At 34.6% G+C, this 26,055-nt stretch overlaps 6 protein-coding genes across 10 annotated transcripts; 1 reads left to right on the top strand and 5 right to left on the bottom strand.

The window, feature by feature from the left end:
- Positions 1–1,008: 1,008 nt before the first annotated feature.
- On the bottom strand, positions 1,009–3,424 carry LOC114195983 (protein RER1B-like). 4 transcript variants are annotated; one of them, XM_028086445.1, is made up of 4 exons: positions 3,256–3,424; positions 2,714–3,110; positions 1,484–1,664; positions 1,009–1,335 (listed from the first exon to the last, which is right to left on the bottom strand). In XM_028086445.1, the coding sequence occupies exons 2-4, from the start codon at positions 3,061–3,063 to the stop codon at positions 1,282–1,284; spliced, it is 585 nt and encodes a 194-aa protein (XP_027942246.1). In that variant the 5' UTR covers positions 3,064–3,110; positions 3,256–3,424; the 3' UTR covers positions 1,009–1,281. The 4 variants fall into 4 exon arrangements, with proteins under 4 accessions (XP_027942246.1, XP_027942248.1, XP_027942247.1 ...); XM_028086447.1 differs by having other exon boundaries at positions 2,714–3,169; positions 3,256–3,399; XM_028086446.1 differs by having other exon boundaries at positions 2,714–3,157; positions 3,256–3,390.
- A 121-nt stretch (positions 3,425–3,545) lies between these two features.
- LOC114195984 (SNF1-related protein kinase regulatory subunit gamma-1-like) lies at positions 3,546–6,043 on the bottom strand. Its single transcript, XM_028086449.1, has 7 exons — positions 5,654–6,043; positions 5,377–5,549; positions 5,209–5,301; positions 4,971–5,129; positions 4,814–4,896; positions 4,500–4,691; positions 3,546–4,420 (listed from the first exon to the last, which is right to left on the bottom strand). Exons 1-7 carry the CDS (start codon positions 5,841–5,843, stop codon positions 4,033–4,035), a joined length of 1,278 nt encoding a protein of 425 aa, XP_027942250.1. The 5' UTR covers positions 5,844–6,043; the 3' UTR covers positions 3,546–4,032.
- A 322-nt stretch (positions 6,044–6,365) lies between these two features.
- On the bottom strand, positions 6,366–10,322 carry LOC114164408 (glucose-1-phosphate adenylyltransferase large subunit 1-like). Of its 2 annotated transcripts, none has more exons than XM_028049077.1 (15): positions 10,021–10,322; positions 9,661–9,906; positions 9,440–9,562; positions 9,175–9,345; positions 8,941–9,033; positions 8,761–8,844; positions 8,620–8,675; positions 8,363–8,456; positions 7,842–8,027; positions 7,652–7,732; positions 7,475–7,561; positions 7,255–7,359; positions 7,061–7,167; positions 6,854–6,914; positions 6,366–6,751 (listed from the first exon to the last, which is right to left on the bottom strand). In XM_028049077.1, exons 2-15 carry the CDS (start codon positions 9,886–9,888, stop codon positions 6,650–6,652), a joined length of 1,578 nt encoding a protein of 525 aa, XP_027904878.1. In that variant the 5' UTR covers positions 9,889–9,906; positions 10,021–10,322; the 3' UTR covers positions 6,366–6,649. The 2 variants fall into 2 exon arrangements, with proteins under 2 accessions (XP_027904878.1, XP_027904879.1); XM_028049078.1 differs by having other exon boundaries at positions 9,661–9,909; positions 10,021–10,255.
- A 5,612-nt stretch (positions 10,323–15,934) lies between these two features.
- On the bottom strand, positions 15,935–17,006 carry LOC114164361. Its single transcript, XM_028049000.1, has one exon. The coding sequence runs from the start codon at positions 16,970–16,972 to the stop codon at positions 16,082–16,084; it is 891 nt and encodes a 296-aa protein (XP_027904801.1). The 5' UTR covers positions 16,973–17,006; the 3' UTR covers positions 15,935–16,081.
- A 1,461-nt stretch (positions 17,007–18,467) lies between these two features.
- LOC114164616 lies at positions 18,468–19,676 on the bottom strand. The gene has a single exon (XM_028049346.1). It carries the CDS (start codon positions 19,387–19,389, stop codon positions 18,535–18,537), a length of 855 nt encoding a protein of 284 aa, XP_027905147.1. The 5' UTR covers positions 19,390–19,676; the 3' UTR covers positions 18,468–18,534.
- Positions 19,677–24,690: 5,014 nt separating this feature from the next.
- On the top strand, positions 24,691–25,868 carry LOC114164492. The gene has a single exon (XM_028049190.1). It carries the CDS (start codon positions 24,869–24,871, stop codon positions 25,757–25,759), a length of 891 nt encoding a protein of 296 aa, XP_027904991.1. The 5' UTR covers positions 24,691–24,868; the 3' UTR covers positions 25,760–25,868.
- The last annotated feature ends 187 nt before the right edge of the window (positions 25,869–26,055 follow it).

The following is a 26,055-nucleotide window of genomic DNA, read 5'->3' on the forward strand; positions in this document are numbered from 1 at the left end:
AGAAAATTAATATTTTAAAATGTAATTCTATTTATAGTATACCAAGCAATAGAAAAATAACCATAAACTAAGTTATAAGCATTGTTTATTTTGGAGACCTATAAAATTAGTTAGCATGCATTTAGAGTTGTAACTTCTATGAATAGTTTTTCTAAATTTGGTAGAAAAGTATGCATAAACAAGGGTTTGTTATCTCTTAATCAAAATAAACTTTTCAACGCAACTCTCATATCTTGGTTGGTGAAGTCACACCAAAATATGAAAAAACCTCTAACACAATTTTCCCTTCAGCATATGCCTCTCCCATGCATGTGGGGTACAGTCATACTTATGTGGATGAACCTTTAATATATCAATATGTGAATTTTCCACTGACAACACTTTTCGTGCAAATATTTACTTTTTCGTTTGCATCGCGGGGAATTGAATTATGACCATGATTTTTACTTTTTCGTTTTACAAAATAAGTCAAAATTCAATTCCAAGGATTTTTATTTTTTAAAATAATTAATAAAATAAAATAAATAAATGAAATACAATCATTATGTACATGGTATCTAGAGTTTTTTTTTTCTTTCGCTGCTGGTGTGCAATTTTCACCAGACCTGAAAGGAAGTTTCAGGAGCCACCATCTTGGTAAGGCCATGTCATTAGTACAGTGTCCACAAATTTTGCTGATGACTAATTTCCAGAAAAGAAACCTGAATGACTTTCTTTATTAAGGTCTTTTTCTTCCATCAAAATGGAAATGGAAATGCAAAACGTCCCATAGTCACAAATCAAATGCAATGTCTAGACAGCTTATCAATAACATCCTAAGGAATGGGCCCAGATTTTGACGCACTTTAATAGACACATTAGTGGAAACCTGAACTTATCCACCAATCTCTCTACTTTCGGTGATGGGGTGTTCAATTCAACATCCTATCTAATCTTAACGATATGTCTGGGGCAGACAGAAAGCCTAAAGCGACAGATGAACTTTGCCTTAATATGAGGCAGAACCAGTAATGGAAAAATTCTAGTATCACAAATTCAAGAATACAAGATGAGATTTACAAGAAATCCAATCAATACATGTGTACCAATATCAGCACGTCTTCATGTGTAATATAATAAATAGTGGGCAACAAGATTTTCTGCACTGCATAATGCATACGCATCCATAATACCCTAAATACAAATTCTTTCAAAAAAAAAAAAGTGGAGGTGGGGGAATTAACTAGCCTGATTGTTCAGAAAACCTAACAAAGTAGATCCTCATTGTGAGAGCAAAGTTTTTCAGTCTGCTCGAGAGCCACTGCTACCTGCAGAAGATTTCTTACCAGTATACTTCTGCCAAATATTAAAAGAAACAGTGTTATGTTTCAGGAAGAAAGGACACAAATATAAAAACAAATCTTTTGCTGCACTGAAGTTACAAAAGAAATACTAACAATTGTACAAATAAACTATGGAAGGGAAATCTAAGAATAAGACCAACCTGCTTCCCCAAGTTAAATGGGATATATTTGTATTTGATCATGTGTGCAACTTGGCGCCTCATTGTAAGGACAAAGAGAACAAACCAGTAACAGAGTAATATAGGCCAAAAGACAGGAACATCAAACGGGGAAAAGAAGGTCATCACAAACGCTATGCAGAGAGCCTTGGTGAAAGAATACCTACACCCATTACAAAATTCACACGCATGAAAAACAACAACCACTTTCAGTAAATAAAGAACTTACAGATACAAATGAACTTACACCACCCAAATCACTTCCAATTTAGACACCAGTTAGATAACTACCAGAAAGTACTTCAGAAAAAGAAATTACGATAAAAGGAATTAAGTTTCCCACATAAATAGTTTAGAACTTTCTCATTTATACGCATCAATTTATTCCAAAAACTGATTTTAATTACAGGAGAAACTAACGACTTTTTTGGTGGATATATTTCTCTATTAACACTTTTAATAAAAAAAAATATGAAGTAAATGTTTCCACAAACTCAAATCAGTTCATGCATTGGTTAGAAATTATATTTTGGATAAACTAATACGAGAAAATTTTACAACTTAAGATACAAATAAGCTAACTTTAGTTTTTGCATAAACATATTTCATATTTTCTTCTTTTAGAAGTATTTACGGAATATTTTATCCAAACCGGCCCTTAATTCATCTTATCATCTAATTTTCTTCTAAGTGATTACTGAGAATTAGTTTATTATTACACAATCTAATTTTAAGATAAGTTTTTCAATAAAAGCTTCGAGATTACATAAGCTAATTTTAAGATGAGTTTTTCAATAAAAGCTTCGAGATGAGAAAAATAAAAAGAAAAAATAAATTCATTCTTTCATAATCTATAATTAACTTATATACAACTTAATGCCTAAAAGTTCTTATACATTAGCCCTAAATCTTGACTTTTACATAAGTTAATCACACCTCATAGAGAAACTTATGTCATTATCTTTTCTTTCTATTCCTCTTTCATACATTCCTTATGGAGAAACTCTTCCAATAGAACCCTAAGTTTAATTCCCTTCATCTTCCTATTTCCTCTCCGTGTAAGTGCAACATGGTAAACTCAGGCAGTTACAAACTGGACTATAAACTATCGTTTATGATGCAATTACAAATCCAGGGATACGAAAAAAAATAAAAATCCTGAATTAGCATAACTTAAAATAAAAATTAGAAAGAGTGTGCGTGGAAAGTTACCAGAACTTAAACTCAGGGAGGCGGCGAATGAAGGGTTTGAACTCATCGGATCCTTTGGTGGGAAGCAAAGGGGAGTTGGAGGGATCGAGCTCTGGATCAACCAAAGGGGATAGAAAACCAATCAAGAGATTGAGGAGGTAGATTCCGAGGCCGTAAGAGACAACGTAAAACCCCTGAACGTAAACAATACGCAAGACGTAGATGGATGCCATGACCAATGTCCCAATCCATCTGTAGGCGGAATGAGGGGTAGATTTGTCCAGATAATACTGAAACAGCTTAGAGAACTCCTGCAGATATTGCTTCACCGGCGCAGACGACGGAGCAGCACCACCGCCACTTCCCTCCATTCCGACGCTTCAAATTTAGAATCCCAACAAACGAACACAATCGTTCACTGTTGATGTTATTTATCAAGGTTTAGGAAACAGGGGGAAAGGAGATCTGGGAAGGTGTCTTGCGGGGAAAAGAAACCCTAAGAAGGTGGAAAAGAAACGAAAAGAAGAGAAAAGAAAGAGAATTGAACAAGAATTGAAGCTGACCTGTGCGTGCGGATCTACAAGGTGGGTTGTTTGGGTTTGAATGTTTGATTCCGTCAACCAAGTTCTCTTCTGTGTCTCATTTCATGTTAAGAGGATGGAAGTGGAAAGTAAGGTTCTGTTTTGTGTTCTATGTTATGTGTCATGTGCTTCTAATGCTAACTCACTCACCACCTTCTTTCTTACTTACCATATGTACCCTTCTTCACTGCATATAATTTTCACAAGTAAAATCATAAAAATTATTATTTATTATTTTCACTTTCAATGTAAATTCAAAGGTTATTTCCGTTCTAATATTGTCTTTTTTCTTGCAAATAAATAGCTATAACTTTTTTAAAGAAAATAAAAATTCGAAGGTATTTCCGTTCTAATATTGTCTTTTTCTTGCAAGGTTCCTTGAAGTGGGCTTTGCCGAGCGGCCCAATAGATTATGGCCGTGCCTCTATCCTGCACCCCCCACATTATCAGAAAAAGTTAGAGTCGAATTAATAAAATTCAAAACTTTTATTAGATACTCAATCCAATTAAATTCTATATTTTAATTCAAACATACGAATTTTAGACCCGTGAACATGTCGACTAATTATTAATTTAAATATAAAATTCTAATTTATTCCACAATTTTGTACTTGTACTCTACTCACTCAATGCTAACAATTTCTTTCTCTTTTCTGGTTTTTTTTTCTTGCTTGTATTGTTTTTCTCTTGTTGTTGGCTTCTTCTTCGTGCATCCGTACATAGTTTGCAGAAGTAGTCTTCAAGCATTACTGTATCAGATCAGTGATTACGAATCATAGTTCCATCTTTCACATGACATCCACTTTGCTCCAAGGCAAATTCAAAGAAGCCACCTCCATTAATGGTGGAATTAACACATGGGGGAGCAAACTGCAGAATTATATCTCTCAATGTGAGAAAACCTGTAACTTGCTCCTTATCATTGACGAGAAAGCTGAAACTGCTGTTAGTCTCTGTGGTATGCTCCATTATTTGCTTCAGCGTTTCATTTTCATTGCTGGCAACTGGCAAGTCCATTCTGGGTATGAAGCTGTTCTTCAGCCGAAGACTTCCTGCGGTGAGAAAAGCCCCTTGATCACGTTCAATGCTTGGCTTAGTTTCTGCTTTCTCAGTCTCCATGTGAATGAATTCCCCCACAGTTAAAATCCTGTCATTGCATATAAACAGTCACCTCTGTCATATTGGTTACTGTAATTATCGAGAGATAGGACATGTCTTGAACTTACGTTCTACTTCTAAAGATGTCATTATTCTTTACAAGAATATGAACATCACTTTTCCTCACATTACCAAGGAGCTTCTTTGTTTCTCGATCTACAACAGCTACTGCACTAGTTTGGTTTTGGCAGAACGTCTTTAAAGCATCTGCGACAGTTTGGTCTGCAAATACACAACTAGGATTTTCTAGGCCTTCAAATCTGTGCAAGGACAAGAAAAGGGTCAGAGAGAAACAAATCAAGATTGCGAATTCACTTTAGCAAGTGGAGAATAGATGTATCATGTATGTATGTATGTACATTAAGGAATGTGAGTTGAATACCGCAAATCTGACAAGTTCTTGTCTGCAATGTTATCAAACCACTCTAGTTCACTTGATTGAAGAAGGTGTTGGACTACTGCATTCTAGCAGCATATTACTGTAAGATATCTGTGCTTCAGCCATATAATTCTAAACCTGTGCTTAACTCAGCAGATACCTGTGTAACAAAACCGATGATTCCATCTTCACGTTGCTGCACGACCGGCAAAACGTGCACCTGATGCTTAGAGAGAAGTAGCAGTGCATGCAAAACCGTATCATCCAAGTTTACGGGGAAAAATGGTTCCCAGAGGAATGACATAGCCAACTCGCTAATCTACAACTCAAGAAGTATAAGTCGATTTTAATCTAATATATTCAAAAAGTGAAGGTAGCATAAAGAAAACGCAGGAAACCTTGGTTTGCCCAATCTGAGGAATCTGGTCCAGGACGGAGAAAAAGCCACCGTTCTTGATAGATTTGAGATTGTCTGTGATCTTTTCATATTCCTTTCAAATACCATGTGTGATTAGAATGGCATGGCATTTGGGTGGGGGAATCAATCACAGATAGAAAGGTAATACCTCAAGGCACCAAAGAACCATGCTTGTAAAATCAACGAGACCAATGTACTGATCTGAAAACGTCATGTTAACCGCATCGGAGTCCATGTCGACAATTGCTGCAGAAAACACGTCCTTTTCGTACAACGTATGAATTGCATCCCTTAAACTGTCTCCGGCTTTCAATTCCAAAACTTCGGATACAAGAGACCGGACATGCATTGAATCATGTAATGTTCACGACATGCATTGATTCTTGAACATAAACATAAGTGGGCAACGAATGTAATAAAAGTACCAGGTGAGTTTTTTATGCCAGGTATCGAATTAATGGGTATGCGATCAAGAAATTGCTGAAGGGCGGTGCCAGAATCAATCTGCACGTGTTGGCGGTCACCATTGTCGAGGCTTGAAGTGAGGTTCTTTGCCTTGTCTTCTAACCCACCTTCCGAGACGTTCAACACTTCCGCTGTTTTCACGGATTGCATTGTCTTCGTTTCTTCTTCTCCGTGCGCAAAACTCCGTGCATTTAATTTAGCTCAACAACTCTTTCACTTTTCCCATTCCTCCTCACTCACCACCTGTGCCTCTCACCGCACGTTTAGGACTTTGACCTTCTTCAAACTCAGAACTTCCGCATCTCCGTCTCTTCATAATCACTTATCCCGAATGGAGAATTATTTACTATAGATCTAACCAATTTCACGTGGCAGGTGACTTCATTGTTTAATTTACAAAAAAGATGCATTTTTTAACCATACTTCTTAATTTAAGAAAACAAGTATATAGTGATATATGAATATGAATGTATCGTTGAATTGAAACCACTTACTTTTCTTTTTATAGTATTACCATATAACATGATAGTGCCATTTTCCTAGGAATATTTGGTATTCATTGCCACTGCCACTATTTTCATGACACTCTCATCATTAAATTTAAGATTTTGTTAGCGCTTCAGTTGACGTATGACTGTAAACAAAAACTGATGGTTATGACAAATAATAATCTAGAAAGTGGTAAAGAAACTTCGCAGCTCAGAATCGGTCCTTCAATTTATTTGCTTTCATGCGACTTGGCTTTCATGTTTTATTCATTCTATTTTTACATGTAGTGGTGGGTGGGGGAAGGGTGATTCTATTTTACAAATAGAGAATCGGTGTTCTGCTTTCTCCATTGTCACACCTAACACAGCATTGCGTTCTGTCCGCAGAGATGTTTGAGTGTGTTCCTCACAATGCTTCTTTCACCTAGCGCCTCTGGGCAAACCGCCCAAGACATAAGCTCTATCCTTTCATATGACAGTGCCATCTTCTATTGTTGCTTTCTCCGCTATGATGGTGATTCCTGATCGAATGTAAAACCCGTCTTCTGGTCTATCTGCCTCTTGAACGCCCTACATAGAAAGCATTTGAGTTGGTAGCCAAGACACAAATAGTTTGCTTAAACCAGAAAACATGTGACTGTAAAACACGATCAAAGATAAAATCATGCTTACATCTTTGTTCTTGATGATGACATCTTTCCCAATTTTTGCATTCTTGTCAATGATACAGTTCCTTCAACAAAGTTAACAAATTTATGTGAACAACTGTGTTACTATGACAATGCTATTTCTTATCACGATATTCATTCAATATATTTTCAGGCCCATAAAAAGATTCAATAATCTAGCGTCCATTAACTATGTATGAGTTAAAAGTACCTAATTTTGGTATTCCTTCCAATCCCAATTGGGACCTTCCCCTCTGCCAGGAGAGAAGCAATTTCGGATTCAGTTTGGTAATAGTCCGCTCCCATCAGTACAGTGTCCTGCAAAAGAAGGTATCGGTTAAAGAGGAATTTTAAGTGGGGTGGTGTAGCATAACAGGTCTAGAATGTGAAGTGTTTGTTGTTTACCAGAATTTCAACTCCATAATCCAAACGTGAACGTTCACCCACAACGGAGTGTTGCACTGTGCATTCTCGTAGGAAACATCCATGGGAGATAATGGCATCCACGATCTACCAAAGAAACTCAAACAGAATGAGCAAACATTTCATGATGTTACTCTTTTATTTCAAATAATTTCATGATGTTACTAACATATTATGAGATAGAATTTTATCAATGTCATACCCTGCATTTGTCAATCTTAGTTGGTGGTAGGAATCCTGGAGATGTGTAAATGGGAGTCTTGGGGTCATAAAATTCGAACTCGTGACTCTGCAAGAGAATGGCTTTGAGCATATGAGTGTCATAAATTTGAAAACTATTAAATTAGAAAAATGATAGCCATAAACACCTTCAACCTACCTCTTCAGTAAGAGCCAAGTTAGCATCATAAAAGGATTTTATTGTTCCAATGTCTTCCCAATAATCTCTGAAAAAATATGACTGCAAAAACAACAAACATATAACTCTTTTACCTCCGCCATAGCTATAATTAGAACTCTAACGTACAGAAACATGTGAAAGAAGATATATTCATGCAATTTTCTCTTACTTGGACATTGTGGTCCCTCACAGCTGCAGGGATGATTTCAGATCCGAAGTCATTGGAGGTAGGATGTCTACATTCTAGAAGATTGAGTAAAACGTCTGTCTTGAATACATAAACCCCCATAGATGCAATATATGGTGACTTCAGTGCATCTGGGGGTGACAACCCAAGAAGAGAGGTGTCCACTTGCTGCAAGAATACAACAGGAATATGAGTACATATCAGATAAATATACATTGAGAACATATTCCTATGATGGCAACAAGTTTTGTAGAAAAATCAAATGACTATGGCAAGGAAAAGAAAAGGATGAAACATCAGAATTGAAGGCTTATTTTGGTCCAGCAAGTTCACGGAAAATGCTATAATGCAAAAGATAATCACTCCTACAAGGAGGAAAGACTCTTGAAATGGTAATTTTCTTTTTCTTTTCCTTTCTAGCAGTGAGCAACCACAACAAAATTACTAGATAACATGAAAACAGAAAGAAAGAAGATGCAACATTAGGTTAGATTGTGAATTACCATTGCTGTCATATCATCACCCTTTGGTTTTTCTGAAAATTGAATGATGCGGCCTCTATCATCTAGTTTAACCAATCCATAATCTGAAGCACGGCTGTAAAGCAGATAAATAAATTTGTAATTTTTTTGTTACCAGAAAATTAGTGGTTTCTATTTACTCACCCTGGAAAGAAATTAAGAAAAACTATAATTTGTTCTTTATATAAACGAGGGGTAGTATCAAGCAAAAAAAAAAAAACATATCTGTCTGAACACACCTGTTACCCACAGCAGCACATGAAACAGTGATATCAGCATTTTTGTCAATGTGACTCTGTTCATTTGTAACCAAAGTAAATCAGAAAACTTTTGATAAATAAAAATAGTATCCATTATACAAAAACAATTACACTGCAAACCTGTATTAGGTCCATGTAATCCATTCGATATAGATGATCTCCAGCCAAGATCAATACATTCTCAACGTTTGTGTTCTTGGCATCCTGCAAGAAAGACCCTATTACTTGTAGAGGAGCTCAAACCGTGATAAGAAAAGGCCAAGTAGTATATAAAAAAAAAAAAAAAAAATTCACACCCACCTCAAATACCCAAGTGAATTGCCTCACAGCATCTGCAGTTCCTTGGAACCACTTCTTTCCGGCCTCTCCCGGTGTTTGAGTAGCCGCCAGAACCTGTTAGGAGTTTAGGGTAGCTTAATTAGTGACCACATGAATAATTAAGAACCACAAAACTGAAAGTGGTCAACCAAGAACTCTAGTGGCTCATATTTCTCCATCAACCACAGCAACCAAAAGTGGTGGTGTAGCACTTACTTCCACGGTCCCATCCCCAAAGTTGATGCCATTCCCAAAATAGGTGCGGGCGATGTGACGGTTGAGAGATGCAGAGTTGAACTGAGTCAGCACAAATATCTTGTTGATGCCACTGTTGATGCAGTTGCTCATAGGGATGTCTATAAGCCTGTAGCATCCCCCCACAGGCACCTGAAAACGCATTGCATGCCACACACCATGTCAACGACAACTTAATATTCAGACCAAAACAACCACAACATTAAACAACTTAGGATTCACTTACCGCAGGTGTGGCAGCGCGTTGGGTGAGGGGAAATAGCTGCTTCCCAGGTCCTCCACCCAGTATGATGGAAACAACATTTTTAGGATCAGCCCTTCGTCTCATGAATGAAGGCACTTGCAAGGACTGAAACTCAAAACACACCAAATAAAAATGCAACCACACAAACAAAGAAAAAGGTCCAAGAATGTAGAAGGTGAATCCCAGAATCGAATTCAACTCACCACTGATTCTTTGGCATCGTTTGAAGTGAGGATAGCAGATGCAACATCATGCGGCACCCTCCTCTGGCTTCTTGAACATTTGGCCAACCGATTCGTCACAAAGGCACTGCTGTTCAGGCCAAGTTTCAGTCTTTCCCCAAGAAAGCTACTTTCTTGACGAAAAAGATGGCCTTTCTGTGAGTTCACCAAGTGAGCATTGGCTTTCAGGGTCACACAAGAAGAAGCCATTGCAGTGATCTCAACTCACTGCTAAAGAAGTGATGGGTGAGATGCTGAGTTACAAACTCTGTGAAGTGTGCATTACATAAAGGGCATGAGATATACTGTAATAAATTAAATAACATAAAGAAAAAAGCTTACCTTGACACAAAGGAAGGCGAAGGTGAAGAGGATTAAATTAATGAAATTTTGTAAGTATGCAATAAAGTGGAGGAAATCAGAAGAACCAATAACAGTGATTTTGATTTTTGAGATTATTGAAGGTCAATCATTAGACTTATAATGCGATCGAGTGGTGATGAAGGTACCAGAGGTTGCCTTTATTGGCTCACGAGAAAAATCTTATGGTTTTTGATAACTATTCTTAGTTTCCAAAAACTATAGAAAAGGTAGCATATATATAAAATAATGTTGCCTTGCCGCTGTAGTCCAAGCCCCCCAATTCCCATAGTCCAAGTTTCTAGGTGTCTGCGCCACGTGGGATGGACATTAAGGAACAAAGACATGTCATCGATTACGGTCACTGCTCCTAAATGAAATCAAATAAAATCAAATAATTGATATATAGATTCGTTCCAAAAATGTTGATGTGAATTTCTACGGTTCATATTTGCTTCGATGTGTTATAGTACACAAAGATACTGCTTTAACCTGACACATCTTCACCATCCTTGGAGCTATGTATCCATTTCACATGTTGCAATTTTGTCACTAATCGTTCTTCTTCTTCATTTTCGTTCTTGCCATTTCCATTTCACTGCTTAATAAAAGATAATCACGTTCTTTAAACTAATAAAATATGAAGTTTCGTTATTGATCACTGCGTGCTGCATTAATCTGAGGTGAAAGTAGAAAAACATTGGAGTTTATGAACCGAATGAGATGAGAAGAATCCATTTGATGCCTCCTGAGTCTGAAAGAAGGACAATTTGTCTCTGATGATTCCCATTAACTTATAGCAAAAATACGTTGAGAAATTCAGATCCCACTGAATATTTAAGAATCGAATCGAAGTATACAAATCCCTCTGTCAAGGGCCTGTCAAATAGTCCAATTCTATCAGAATGTCCATATACAAATCCCAAACTCATTCATTTCTCTCAGTTCAACTTTTTTACTCTTCTGCAATCAAATTATAATTTATTGTACATTTATTTTGTTATGTTATTATAATTGATTTTTATCTTTAAATTAAGAATTTAATTGAAAAATATTTATCTCGAAATTGATGAGATAGAGGATGAAAAAAATGTTTTTTTTTTTTTATAGAAAAGATGACAAGTTAAAAAAATGGAGTGTCTAATAACCAGATATCCTATTTTAACCTTTTTTTTTCTTTTTATTCATAAACCTTGTATATAAAATTGTATTAGACTAAATTTCATCCATATCAACATATCCATAATACTACTTTCATTGAATGTCATTTACCGTAATAATACTTTTTAAGTAGGAAAGTCTCATTTTTGTTACTTAAATGTGTTAAAGTGGGAGGTTAAGTAAAAAAGCAAAATACTTTAAAATTTTTGAGTTAAAAATAATATCGAATATTTTATAGGTGTAAAATCAATATTATATAATTATATAATCTTTCAATAATTATAATTATAACTTATATATAACCAAAACGAAAGAATATATAACCAAACACTAACTAAGTTTAATGCATATCGCGTAAAAATTGACATTACCAATTGATAAAGATTTCATTAATGTATTTCTTTTAAGTTTTTCAAATATTATAATAAAAATAATATATTCACTACAAAACATTCCATAATTAAATAGAAAATCTGAAAACATTTTATATTTCAGAATAAGAAGATGAAAAAAAAAAGAGTGATGGTGTATATAAACAAATATTTTGAATTTGGAAGAACATGAGATGGAGAAGTACAAAAGGTATCTTCAATCTTGTAATTGTCATTTTACGAAATAATGTAACTGCTGGATCAGGTGGCTACCCAGAGTGAGCAGGCCAGGTCCATGGACGGTTCACACAGACGCAGCGGGGCCCAAGCCCCATTTCATCTGTCAGTGGGCCCATCTCTTGTGGTCCACATACCTTTCCATCACCTCGCTTAAGTTCTTCATTAACATTAATTACTATCACCACCATAAAATCATTAATCACATTTAAATGTTAAAATCATTCTAAATATGTACTTATAATCTATTTAAAAAATACCCTCCTTACAAAAAAAAAGGTATATTATTGAAAGCATTACATTATAATAAAATCATATAAAAACAAAAGAATGTGGAGATGAAGATGAGGCCCGTTAATCAGAAGTTGGAGGCCCACACTGAATGATTATGAGAACAATGCATGTGAAAGAGAAATCGATGCAATGCAATAGTGTTGGTGATGATGGTACTCACATACATACATGCATACATGATTCATGTGAATATGGTGCCCTTCCATTACCTCCACCGTTGGTTCTTTTGTCTACGAATGGTGGATTCATGATCATGTTATAAAATAATCATGATGGTTCACTTAACTCGATCTCCACCGTTGAAGTGGTGTTGTTGAATGTAAAAATATCAATCCAACAGCAACATTAGACACGACCATTGACAGAACCACTCTCAACTCTTGGTCGTATTTCAATCATTTTATTTTATACTAAAAAGCACTTTTTTATATTTTAAAAAATAACCAATTATTTAACTAATGCTAAATATAGTTTTTGCAATTGACAAGGCGACCATTTTCCAACGTTGGATTTCGTTATGGAAATACTAAATAATATCAAAGTTAATTTCTCAAATATTGTCGCGACTAGCTACAACGATTTAACGAAGAGGTCTAATATTATGAAGTTTATAATTTTTACTTATTTTTAAAAAATAATAAGGATTTTTAAGTTTAAATTTTAATATAATAGATATCGTACCGATATAAATAAATTCATATTTTTTTCATAATTAAAATGATCGATATAAATAAAACCAAAAATCTGATACGGAAGGGTCTGGTTGTCCCTATTAAGAAAAACAACATACAAAGTGACAACATTCATGTGACATGTCTGCTAGCAATTCATTAACGCAAATACAAAAACATAACAGTGATCGAGATAACTCACATTGGTGTTTTTTTGGTTGTAACTTTTATTTCTTTATTATAGTTATTATTGTTAGGTGTAAAGGGGAAGTTTTGTTAGAAATAATAAATCTGAATTCAATCATGTAAAATATTATTCTCAATTGTTAGGTGTAAAGAGAAGTTTTATTAGGAATAATAAATCTGAATCCAATGACATTATTTTCGATCTAAAATCTTAAGATAATGAATTTATAAATTTTTATTATTATATAGTGTTATTTTTTCATTGGTTAGAACTTAAATTCATATTTGGATTCTTAAATATTTTAATATTTTTTATTTAAAATCTGTTAAATTTTGACTTTTGTGATCAATCTTTGTACTTGTTTTTTTATTATTTATATAAAGAAAATTGATACTTTAATCCACTTTTTTGACTCATTTTTAACCTACTGTGATGTGATGTAGTAATCTAAGAATGATAAGAGTGATGAGTTAAAAATGAATAAAAAAATAGGTTAAAATATCACTATTCTTATATAAAACTCTAGAATCCTTGACTAAAACTAGTACATTGTAAGGTGTGTGAGATCTAAAAGATTTAAATGATGTAGATGTTTAAACGCTGATCAATTTTGATAGATATTTTTATATTGTACGAAACTATGGTTTGAAAATTATTTTAATGGATGTTCGAGGATCGATCTTTGCAATTGTTTCATATATTGAAAGAGCATTAATTAATTATTTTATATTCTTTCGTTATAATCTCTATTAAGTTAAAATTTTCATGTCTTTAATTTTTTTTTTCTTTTGTGTTCTTCTTTAAATAATTACAATTTTTTTATGGGTGATTTGAGAGTCATGATTTTTAGTATGGATTATTTGAGATGACAACAAACAAACGAGTATGACTTCATTATGCCTTCTTTATCTTCCTTTTTTATTTGCATTTACATTGATTTTTATGTGGATCTTTGATATAATCTTCTTCCATGACTTTTAATAAATTTAAGTCTCTCTAGAAAAATTTGTTTTATAATTAATAAATTATAACTTTCATCATAAAAAAAACAGTAAAATAGAAAAATGCGAGATTTTTTTTCCTATTATATAGGTCATATAACAATGATGATTTTAATATTATTGTTAATTTTTTTAAAATACGAGAAACATGTTATATAAATAAACCTGTTATTTTATTCAATTCATATATTTTATATACGAAGACCAAAATACAATAAATATCAAATATTTAAAATATTTCAATTCTAATTTAAAGTATTTTTATCTTTATGTAATACACACTTTTAAAACTATTTTTTAAAATTGACTTAAATAAGAAATGAAATAAATAAGTATTGTGGTCAAATTTTTTTAAAATCATAAACAAGTTATATAAAACCTTTAAAATCACTAATTATTTAAAATAAGTAATGGCCTAATTGTTGTACATCTTGATTGTACAAATATTTGAATCTTGTTAAAAAATTATAATGGAGTTCACCATATTTTTCTGGCTTTTTAAAGAAAAATATTTGAGTATGACAATGAAAAGTAAATTATACTCGTACTTAATAAGAAGAAAATGTTTAGATAGATAACTGTGTTTATAAATGTAATATTTTCAACATTAAAACTTTATTCAAATAATTTGTAATATAAAATTTAAAATTAAATAATATAACAATAAATCATATAATTGTTTTTATCAGCTAGGATTTTTTATTTTACTTAATCAAGTCTTAAGTAATTTATAAATTTCACTACATTTAATTGGATTTTTATTAAAAGAATAATTTTATTAAATCATGATTTTCTTATAATAAATATTTTTTTACATATATATATATATAATTAATGTAATTTTATTAAGGATGTGATGTGTCCTGCCATATTTTTCTTTAATAAAATTATAGAGCGATGTCACAGTATAAGCTTATTGGGAACAGTTATACAAAAGTAAAAACACTTTAAACACTTTATAACATAAATTTTAAATAAAGATTTAATTGAAAATACTATAATTTATTAAACAAAACTTAATTAAGCTGATATTTTTTCTTTCACACATTCTATCCGAAATTATTATTTTTTTAAATTGTCAAAATTGTAAAGTGGGGAGTGTAAATAGCGTAATTAAAGAATCTTATACCATAGTTCAGGCAATTTCAAATCCAACATATAGAAACAGATTTCAAAAGATAACAATAAAAAGAAAAAAGAAACTTTGCACACAATTAAGAAGTAATAAAAGCTCAATTAGAATATGATTTATTTTAAATTTATTACTGTATCTTCGTCTAAAATAATGACTATTCAATTAGATATTTTTGTCATGGTGATTGATGGTTCTTTAAAATTTTAAATTAGTGATATATTAATAATATTATAATAAGTACTAAGAACATATTTGGAAAAGAAAACAAAAATTAAGGTCGATAATTCAAAATTTATAATTTTTATTATTCTAGCAGTCCTCCGTCAATTAATAAGTCTGGTTGTAAGAAATTAAGTGATTAAAAAATATCAATTCGTAAAAATCATAAGAATAATGAAATAATTCAACCATTTAAGGGGAATACAAAAAAACAAACTCATAAATTAGTACTTACAAAATTTACATCTTTTACCCTGAGACTACTTTTATTGTGGAGAAAGTGAAGAGAAAAGTTTCATAGAGAGAATAAAACAAAATATTTACTGCAACGGAAAAGTTTAATTTTGAAAATGCGTAACACGATATACTTTAAATAGAACTAAACTATGGGCTCAGTTAAATCCTGCGTGACAATTTTAGGATTGCACACGATTTTGTTGCCTAGCACGTGTATATTGCTTTTCGCATGATTGTGCTGAGGTAACACATGATTATGCTGATGTAATCGATGTTCAAGTTTCCAAAAATATCAATAATAATTTTAGAATACTAAAAATATAAATATAAAAAATTAGTAAATCACTTAAAAGATATCACATAAAATATTTCATTTTCCTTCCAAAAAAATCCACCAGAGAGATAAGATAACAACAAAATATGAGAAAGATTTTGAGTTCATTATATCAGTAGGCATATACATGTATGATTTGCATGTACAAATGTATCTATTTCGATGAGTACAAAAATTGAGTCCCAGGTATGTTGGACTAGTGGTTAAGAACATTAAGAAGGGAGACTCTTATTTTGATTAGTCGCCTAAACAGAAACTCGAGTCCTTCTTCAAAGTCTTGAATGCACGACTCCATTTTCTCCAACTGCCTTTGCAGATTCTTTGTTTCTTCACATTTGGATGTCTTGGCAAATACAAAGGACTGCAATGCTGCATCCACTTGGGCAAATTCATTTTCATCCGCCACTTCCGAGCAACCCACTCTCTTTGCCTGAATTAGCTTCGAAATTGAACGCCAGGTGTTTGACTTTGCTTCTGTTGAGGCTGAGATAAACTGCAACACTGTCTGAAATGTTGACAGTGTTGCCACTTCCGTGTCTTGTAATAAGGTAATCAAAGACAGTGTTTGGTGATCTTTGTCTGTGGTGGAAGAGATGTTGGAACTCTTTGAAGAGGCATTCAAACTTGCCAAGGCTTTGGAGATGGCCTTTTTCACCACCTTTCTAGATGTCAAGAATTTCTTAGCCTCTGCTGCCAACTCCACTTCACCACCCCTCTTCCTTCTTATCATCGAATGAACCTCACGTGTGCATTCTTTTGTGTGCAGTAAAGCATCTTTGGCGGCACTGCACACATCTAAGAGCCTTAGGGATCCATCCAAAACCTCATCTACCCATTTCTCTTCACGCTCATGGAGAAGGACATCTTGAGTGAGGGGAAGATGGGTCAATTTTTCAACACTCTCTATCAGATCCTGCAAGCATCTTATGTTTTGGCTGAGAAACAATGAGGAAAAGGTGGTTGCTTTGGAAGCCCTTAAGCTGTCCAAGTGCTCATTGCATTCTAGAATCAGAGGGTGTGGTCTTGAGGGCAAGCTATTTGAACGCCCATGGGAATTGGATTTTGGGTTCAAGGGAGAGGATGCCATTTTTTCTCAGGAGAGAAAAAGACTTGATTTTTAATGTAGAGTTGATGAGTCTGTGCATCAGCTAATGGCACCTTGTCAATATATATTATGGCTGTTGGAGGCATAAAGAATCTCTTCTAAAACAAATATCAATAAGGCTAACTAATCGAGATTTGGATCTAAACATAATTACAGAAGTGTTAGAATAGTGTCTCCCACCAAGGAAACTATCCAACTCGTTATTTTGTCTCAACTTGCTCTTTCACATGCATGATTAATGATTATGACATATTCAATGCAAATGCCTCACCTAAAACGTGTTTCAACCTTAAATGTAACTCATCTGCACCCGTGGACTTCTGAATTAAGGGTAAAACAATGCTTGAAAACGCTCTCTCGTAGGAACAAGAATCACATCGTATCACTTGTTCGCACGTAACATTTAACTTAAATATTAATATTAAGCTAATCCTTGGTGTGTGTGCCCCGGTTTTCTATAACAGGCTATACAACTTTTTTTCCAGAGTATGAAGATGCAATACACGTGCGCTCATTGAAACAGATAACTAAAAGTCAAGCCAAACCAGAGCTTGTTTTGTGGGATGTTTCCGTCTCTTTTTCTGTCACAAACTCATTATGTGTGTTTCAGTTTCTGTGGGTTTTTCATCTTCAAGTTAAGTAATAAGTTTATTACTGGACTTGGATAGTTTACAAACTTTACATAAAGTCAAGTTCACAATAAAGGAAAAACAGAAAAAGTTTAGCCACAATCCTGTGTTAGAAATTCTTTCTTAATTCAATCTCTATTATTAATTTACACATGAAGTCTCAGAAAAATATTTTTAATCATACTTGATGGTAGATGGTTCTATTTTAATGAAGCTTATTGGTCCTTCACAGCAGAAGCTCGTTTAATATAGCAATAAAACTTGGACTTTAACCTCTCTGCTGTCTTGCACATCACTTAATAATAAACTGCATATTAAGATAAGACACCAATCAGCTTGTCTTCATAAAAGGAGCACAATCATCTTCCTTTTGTATTTTTTTTCCCAACATGTGCGAATGGACATTTAAATTTCGATTTAACCATTGACCTGATGACAATATTAAGCTTGACAGCTAGGATCCATGTTCAAATTGACTTCGAATCACATGTGGATTGAATACTTTATTTGCTGAGTTTTCTTTTTTCTTTCCTCTCTTAATAACTTTATGTTTTCTAATCTTGAAACTTTAGTCCTCCTCCTTGACCATTCTTTTCATTTTCTTTCTTGTATAGATCAAGAAAGCAGGTCACAGTGTTAAAGTTTTAAAATTGTAAAATGTTTGTTCAATCTATACTTTGCTTTCACTTATTCCAGACGTGAACATTTGAAAGAATAAAGGGAAATTGAAAGATAAGATTTTGAGAGTACTAAAGAACAGGGAACAAGCAAGAAGATGAAATAACTGTAGTTTGATCCTTAATTAACACATGTTCTTTAGAAAGAACATAACTTAACTCACATTAATGTACAATTGGTAGACAATACTTGTGGGGTCAAAATTGAGTTCAGAAAAATCATAGACATGTACAATGATCAGTGATTGAAGATGTTGAGAAGGGAAACTCGGTTCCTAATTAGTTTTCTTGAGAGGTGCTCAACTCCTAGTTCTAGATCCTGAATGCATATCTCCAAATTCTCAAGATGGCTTTGAAGATACACCATAGAAGAAGACTTGTGACGGAGGAGAGACAGCAAAGTTGCATCTACTGTCTCAAATTCATTTGTCTTTGATTCTTGAGAGTCACAAGAAACTCTTTTAGGCTGCATCAGCTTTGAGATTGCCGACCATTTGCTCTGTTTTGGTTGTCCCTTCGGGTCACAGATAAACACCAACAAAGATTCTAATGACTTCATTGTGATCTCTTCTGCTTCTGTTAAGATACTAAGCACTTTGTTCGAAGGAAAAAGTGCAGACTCACTCTTGATCGCTTTCAAATTTCTCAAGGCCTTTCTAATTGCTTTCTTCAATTTGTTCCTTGAAGCCAAGTATTTCCCACCCTCAATTGTGCAAACAGTTTCATCACCTTTCCTTCTTCGGATGACCGAGTGAAGTTCATGCAGGCTTTCCTTTGATATCAGTAAGCATTCTTTAGCTGTACTGCAGATATCCAAGAGCCTCAAAGACCCTTCCAGAAGGCCATCAACACATTTGTCACTGCACTCTCGTGCTAATACTTGTTGTTTGCTTGTCAAATGAAGCAACTTATCAGTGCAGTCGTGCAAATCAAGCAAACCATCAAGTTTGTGGCTCAGTGAAGAAGCAGCTTCACAATCCTTCAGTCTTTGAAGATGCTCCTCATATTGTGATATGACTGGGTGAGGTGCGGATGGAAAGCTGTTGCTGCGAGTGTGCAGAGAGCTCTTTGTGTTTATTTCAGTGACTGCCATTTATCCTTTATCTTCAGAAAACAAAAGGGTTAGGGATGGATAAGACTGTGTTGTGTGTTTTGAACTCTCGAGTCTTCGAGTTTTAAGGGTTGGAAACTTAGCATCTACTCTATATATAGTGGAGGAATTGTTGGAGAAGTTTGCTTTTTAATTTCTCCCTTAAATGCCACATAATGAGTGTTCTATCATATTGTATTACATGACGAGACAAGAAGAATATATTCCCTTTAATGTCTAGGCCTGGCAATGCTTATAATGCATCCACCCTTCCTCATTCCTGAATTTTTAACTTTGCCAATCACATGAAATATCAGACTCCATGGAGCATGCATCAGAATAGAAGCTATTGTCTAGAGGAGGAGTTGTTTCAATTGATAAATAAAATTCAGTTTATGAACTTGTCTACCTAGAGCAAGACAGAATTTGACATCAATGAATTAATTCAACATTTATTAATGTATAAACGTGCAACTATTTCTACATAATACATGCATTTCCTGGAAACACTGCATGGTCATCGCCATCCAGATATGAACAATCTTTGATGTCTGAAGATGAAGAGATACCATACCCCCACTTTGGTTCCGATTATCAAGCCCTATACAGTTCAACAACATGTTCAATTTGATTGTATTTATAAATGGATCTGCTTTTCTTCCAGCAGACACTAGATCCATTTCCAACGTTCAATGCCCTCTTGGAGTTCACAATTTGAGATTTTATATATATCTTGGACCTGAAAAGATGGAGGAGACATAGCAAAGGCATCTCATCTATAGGAAGATATAATATTCGTGTGATTCCCAACTTAAAAATTAAGAAATGGGGTTTAGGAAGCTTGATTCATGAAAAGCATCGACCAAACAACGTTGTGAATAGTCAAAGAGTTACATATCCCTTTTGAATAATGGTATTTGTTTGCTTGTATCCCAAACTCACAATATGCATTGAACTAATCTCAGTAGAGGGAAGGCACCAAAGACTAAAATGTACATAATCACCATGTAATGATAAAGTTTCATACTACCAGCAGAACAAAACCAGATTTGCTGTCATCTTGTCACTGTACTGCATTGCTTAAGTATCTCCCTTACACCCTTCATGTTTCCTAACCAATTTGGTTCAATTAATTTCTAGTACTAATGACTCAGTGATAACAACTAACAAAATGACAAATAGTAGAACAAGTTCATACGTTTATGAATGCTTAATTAATATATTGATATCAGAAAATAAAGATTCTCTCTCTCTTATTCTTGTCATGTTCTAGGCAGACAAGTGCGTAAACTCTCCTCCACATAATAGCTTCTATTATGATGCATGCTCCTCATTTGATACTTTGATTTTGCAAAGATGCCTTTTTTCAATATTATAATGGGAAAATGAAATGATTTGGTGGTGAGAAGTCTAGGTGCTTGGGAAGCATTGCCAGAATCTCAGACAACTGAGGTAAGATATTCCTCTTGTCTCCCATATGTAAAATAGCAATCTCCCATATTACGTGAAGGTTCAGGAAAAAGATTAAAAAAAAACCTTGTCTCCCATAATGTGTTTGCTATATATACAGTAATGCCAACCCTTAAAACTCAAGACTCAAGACTTCAGAACACACAAAAATACATCATATTCCCTCCTAGGCCTTTTGTTTTCTGATAAGAGAAAATGGAAATCGGTGTAACAAATGCAAAGAGTTCTGTTCAGACTCCATGATGCAACAGCTTACACTCAGTCATCAGAAGAAGGAAAGGTGATGAAACTGTATTCACAATTGAGTGTGGAAAATACTTGACTTCAAGAAACAAGTTGTAGAAGACAATCAAAAAGACCTTGAGAAATTTGAAAGGGATAAACAGTGAGTCTGCAGTTTTCCCATCAAAAAGGTGCCTTCTCAATGCTCAGTTTCTGAACAGAAGCAGAAGAATCACAGTCTTTGTTATTGTTTGTTTTTGACACAAAGCAACAACAAAAGCAGAACAGGTGGTCATCCATCTCAAAACTGATGCAACCTAGAACAGTGGCTTGTGTCACACAGAATATTTCTATGATTTTTGTGAACTCAATGAGTTCTATCTCAACAACACAAGCCTCTACACACAGAATATTTCTATGACTTTTGTGAACTCAATGAGTTCTGTCTCCCACTGTACATTAATGTCGATTAAGTTTTTTTTTTTGTTAGACAGAACATGTTTTAACTAAGGACCAAATTATAGTTATCTCACTTTCTCTCTTTTCCCTGTTCTTAGTACACTCCACATATTGTCTTTCAAACTCCCTTTGTTTACTTCTAAAATAAGGGAAAGGAAAGAAAAGGGTTAATCAGATAGTTTTCATTTAAAAACTTAACAATTTTACCAGCCTTCTTTTTCTATACAAGAAGGAAAATGGAATGAATAGTCAAAGAGTAAGAGGAATAAGTCTTATTATTAGAAAACTGAAATCCACATGTGATTTAAGATTACCATTTGATTGATGATTAAATCAAAATTTTAATGTATGGGTGTCCTGTAAGACCCTAGAAGATAGCGTTTTAAAAGTGATAGTGGTTTAAAAATAGTGAGACTCGATTATTTTAATATTAAAAGGTTTTAGTATAAATAAAATTGTTATAAACAAGTTTCATTATTTTAGAGTTCTTCTCTGACTTTTCTATAGAGGTTCCGTCTCTCTGGTCGTCTGATTGAAGAACCGAGCCCATAGGATTGATCCTCTCGGCGAACTCTTCAAATTGGACCGATCAGTTTCTCCGTTCGCGTAAGTTGAGTTTCCGATCTCTTTTTAGTCTTTTTTGTTTTCTGTTGCATGCAAGCCCTCTTCCGCTTGCATGCGACGTTGTAATCATCAGTATGAGTCTTTACTGATCAGTGATCATAACGGTATGTCCTGATCGTTCTTGTGATGTTTCTATGTGTAGATAGAGCATCCTGTGGAGTTAGAGGTGTTGACGTTTTTAAGGCGTTGACGTTTATAAAGCTATCTAAACAGGATAACAGGTAAGGGGTAAGGGAAGCTAACAGTTTTACTCGAATTTCGTATAGAAATCATTCTGATGACTTTGAATTGCATGATTGATTGTTGTATGAGTGCTTGAACTGTGTATTTGAGTGAATGCTTGGATTGTGCTAGATTCACTGTTGCAGGTGAGAACAGACTGGGAATCTGGTGTTTTCGCCTAAGCGAGCAGCTCTCGCCTGAGCGAAAACACCAGAAACTCATCCCCTGCTTCTGCGCGAGATCTCGCCTAGGCGAGCCAGTCTGGCTTGAGCGAGAGTCACTCTCGTCTAAGCGAGACAGCTTAGCCTGAGCGAGAATTCGTCCAGAGTTTGGGTTGTTCTCTGTTTCGAGCCTCGCTCAGGTGCCTCGCTCAGGTGAGAATGACTCGCCTAAGCGAAAGAGCCCTTTCGCTTGGGCGAGACCTTCTAGCTTAGGCGAGAACCTTTGCAGCTGAATGTTATTTCTCTGTTTCTAATGGATGAAGTTATGTTTAAATGTTAAAATGTGAACTTAGTTACGATATGCATGAATTGTTATGACTGATAATATGTGTGGTGAAATTGCATGAAGTTGGAATATGAGAAGAAGTGGTTGAACTAGGATTTCAAGGAAAATTCTAAGAGGAATGTTTTAGTGTATGTAAGGACATAAGGACTCAGTTTTGGTTGGTATCTTGACGCTCCTATAACCATTAAGGCTTATGTAGAGCATAATGGATTATGTCGGGAGGAGTAGCAGGAGGTCCTAGTTTGTGGACCCGATTCAGTCACAGACGTGAAGAGGACTTACCTTGGGAGTGGTTGGGTGATAACCCCTTGTGTCCAAACTCTGCAGAGTTTGGGAACCGTCACAGGTCAAGTCACCAAGAGATCCGATGTCGCTTACATAATTCAGATATTGAGTTTAGAGTCATGTATATGTGCTGTGGTGGTCTATATGACTCTGTGATAATGAGAAAGATTGCATGGTTTCTGTTTATAATTGAACTGCATGATTCCTTAATCAGATTAGCTTACCCTTGCTTTTTGTGTTTCTGTCTTGTGTTATATGTTTCCTTTTGCGATGATCACCTATTCGGTGGGAGCAGATGTGGTTGCAGTGTCAAAGGCATTTATGGAGGATGAAGAGCCATCGTTTTAGGGTTGAGGAGGAGGTTTCCAATGGGAGCTTTAGCAGTGGTCAGTTTAAGTATAGAGTTTATTAGCTTAGTTTAAGTGTATAAGTGATATATTTTTATAGTCATATCTTTTGTAAGACTGTATTAATAGATTGTGTACACTGAATTATCTGTTTTTGGAACTATGATGAAACTCCCTATTTTTATGTTCTAAATTTTTAAAATTTAAGGACAATGGAAGAAAAAATGCTGATGATTGTACAAGACAGCAGAGAAGTGGAAATAAACAACACACTAATATGACTCAATTACACCTAATATAATTCAATTTTATTGCTCACCTAACAAAATTATAAGTCGCACTTCATTGAATTATGACCATCTAGCACTAAGTATGACTGAAAATATAAATCTCAAAGATTCACTTGTAAATTAGTAAAACAAAGAATTGAAAAATTAATAATTCTGAATTGGATTGTGTCCCAAGTTTGTCTGTTTTTTTTCTGTGGTGCGGTGGCGGTTTTGCCATCTGAAACGATGAAAACATCTGTACAAGTGAAGATTGGTGTTTGATCTTTTATACTTAGACAGTATTAGTCATGCTTGTCTTTTACTTTGATTCTTTTAAAAGTTGGTTGTTACATCTTGCATAGGCTTAAAAAGTTTAATTTTTCTTAACAGGAACCAATGCTGAAACCTGGTGTGACAGGAAGTAGAATGCTGTATACAAAGGAAGGGATATATTAAAAAAATATATATTTACATGAAATAATTAAAGCTGAAGGGCCCACACATTTTTATATACAAATATCAGATAAACCTGAAAATTTTGGGTGACCACAGCATTACATTTCTGGTTCCACCCACAACTTCTATGGTAAGCTAGAAACAGGAAAACAGAGGGAAAACAATGTAGATGAACAAGCTTAAGTTTGACTTTCACTTATTGTGGTTTTGTTTTAATGGACTAAGCGTGTATTGAATATCTCGAATCTTGCAAGTTGCTATGAATGGTATCATAGCATTTACAGAAAACAGGCTAAGGTTTATGAATATCAATGATATATACATAGCCTATAAAATAATGTTACATGAGAATTGACTCAAAATACGAATTGGATAGTTTCCATGCAAGTGAGAGAGCAAGTTGAGACAAAATAAGAGTTGGATAGTTTCCATGGGGGAGACACTGTTATAATATTTATGTAATTACGTCTACATCCAAATCTGGATTAGTTAGTCACTCATATTTGTTCAGGAAGAGATTCCTTATGTCTCCAACAAACTGTAATATATATACACCAGATGCCATTGGAAGGCTCATCAACTCTACATTAAAAATCAAGTCTTTTTCTCTCCTGAGGAAAAATGGCGTACTCTCCCTTGAACCCAAAATCCAATTCCCATGGGCGTTCAAATAGCTTGCCCTCAAGACCACACCCTCTGATTCTAGAATGCAATGAGCACTTGGACAGCTTAAGGGCTTCCAAAGCAACCACCTTTTCCTCATTGTTTCTCAGCCAAAACATAAGATGCTTGCAGGATCTGATAGAGTGTGTTGAAAAATTGACCCATCTTCCCCTCACTCAAGATGTCCTTCTCCATGAGCGTGAAGAGAAATGGGTAGATGGGGTTTTGGATGGATCCCTAAGGCTCTTAGATGTGTGCAGTGCAGCCAAAGATGCTTTACTGCACACAAAAGAATGCACACGTGAGGTTCATTCGATGATAAGAAGGAAGAGGGGTGGTGAAGTGGAGTTGGCAGCAGAGGCTAAGAAATTCTTGACATCTAGAAAGGTGGTGAAAAAGGCCATCTCCAAAGCCTTGGCAAATTTGAACGCCACTTCAAAGAGTTCCAACATCTCTTCCACCACAGACAAAGATCCCCAAACGCTGTCTTTGATAACCTTATTGCAAGACACGGAAGTGGCAACACTATCAACATTTCAGACACTGTTGCAGTTTATCTCAGCCTCAACACAACAAAAGTCAAACGGCTGGCTTTCGATTTCGAAGCTAATTCAGGCAAAGAGAGTGGGTTGCTCGGAAGTGGCGGATGAAAATGAATTTGCCCAAGTGGATGCAGCATTGCAGTCCTTTGTATTTGCCAAGACATCAAAATCTGAAGAAACAAAGAATCTGCAAAGGCACTTGGAGAAAATGGAGTCGTGCATTCAAGAGTTTGAAGAAGGACTCGAGTTTCTGTTTAGGCGACTAATCAAAATAAGAGTCTCCCTTCTTAACGTTCTTAACCACTAGTCCAACATACCTGGGACTCAATTTTTGTACTCATCGAAATAGATACATTTGTACATGCAAATCATACATGTATATGCCTAGTCATATAATGAACTCAAAATCTTTCTGATATTTTGTTGTTATCTTATCTCTCTGGTGGACTTTTTTGGGAACTTGAACATCGATTACATCTAAATGATTCTAATTAAGATCTCAAACATAAGGATTTTTTTCATATTCAATATATTTAGGGGGTCCTTTCAGACTCAGAACAGAGGGAATATATATATATATATATATATATATATATATATATA

This window comes from Vigna unguiculata, chromosome 9 (genome assembly GCF_004118075.2).
Source record: "Vigna unguiculata cultivar IT97K-499-35 chromosome 9, ASM411807v1, whole genome shotgun sequence".
In the NCBI taxonomy this organism is placed as follows: domain Eukaryota; kingdom Viridiplantae; phylum Streptophyta; class Magnoliopsida; order Fabales; family Fabaceae; genus Vigna; species Vigna unguiculata.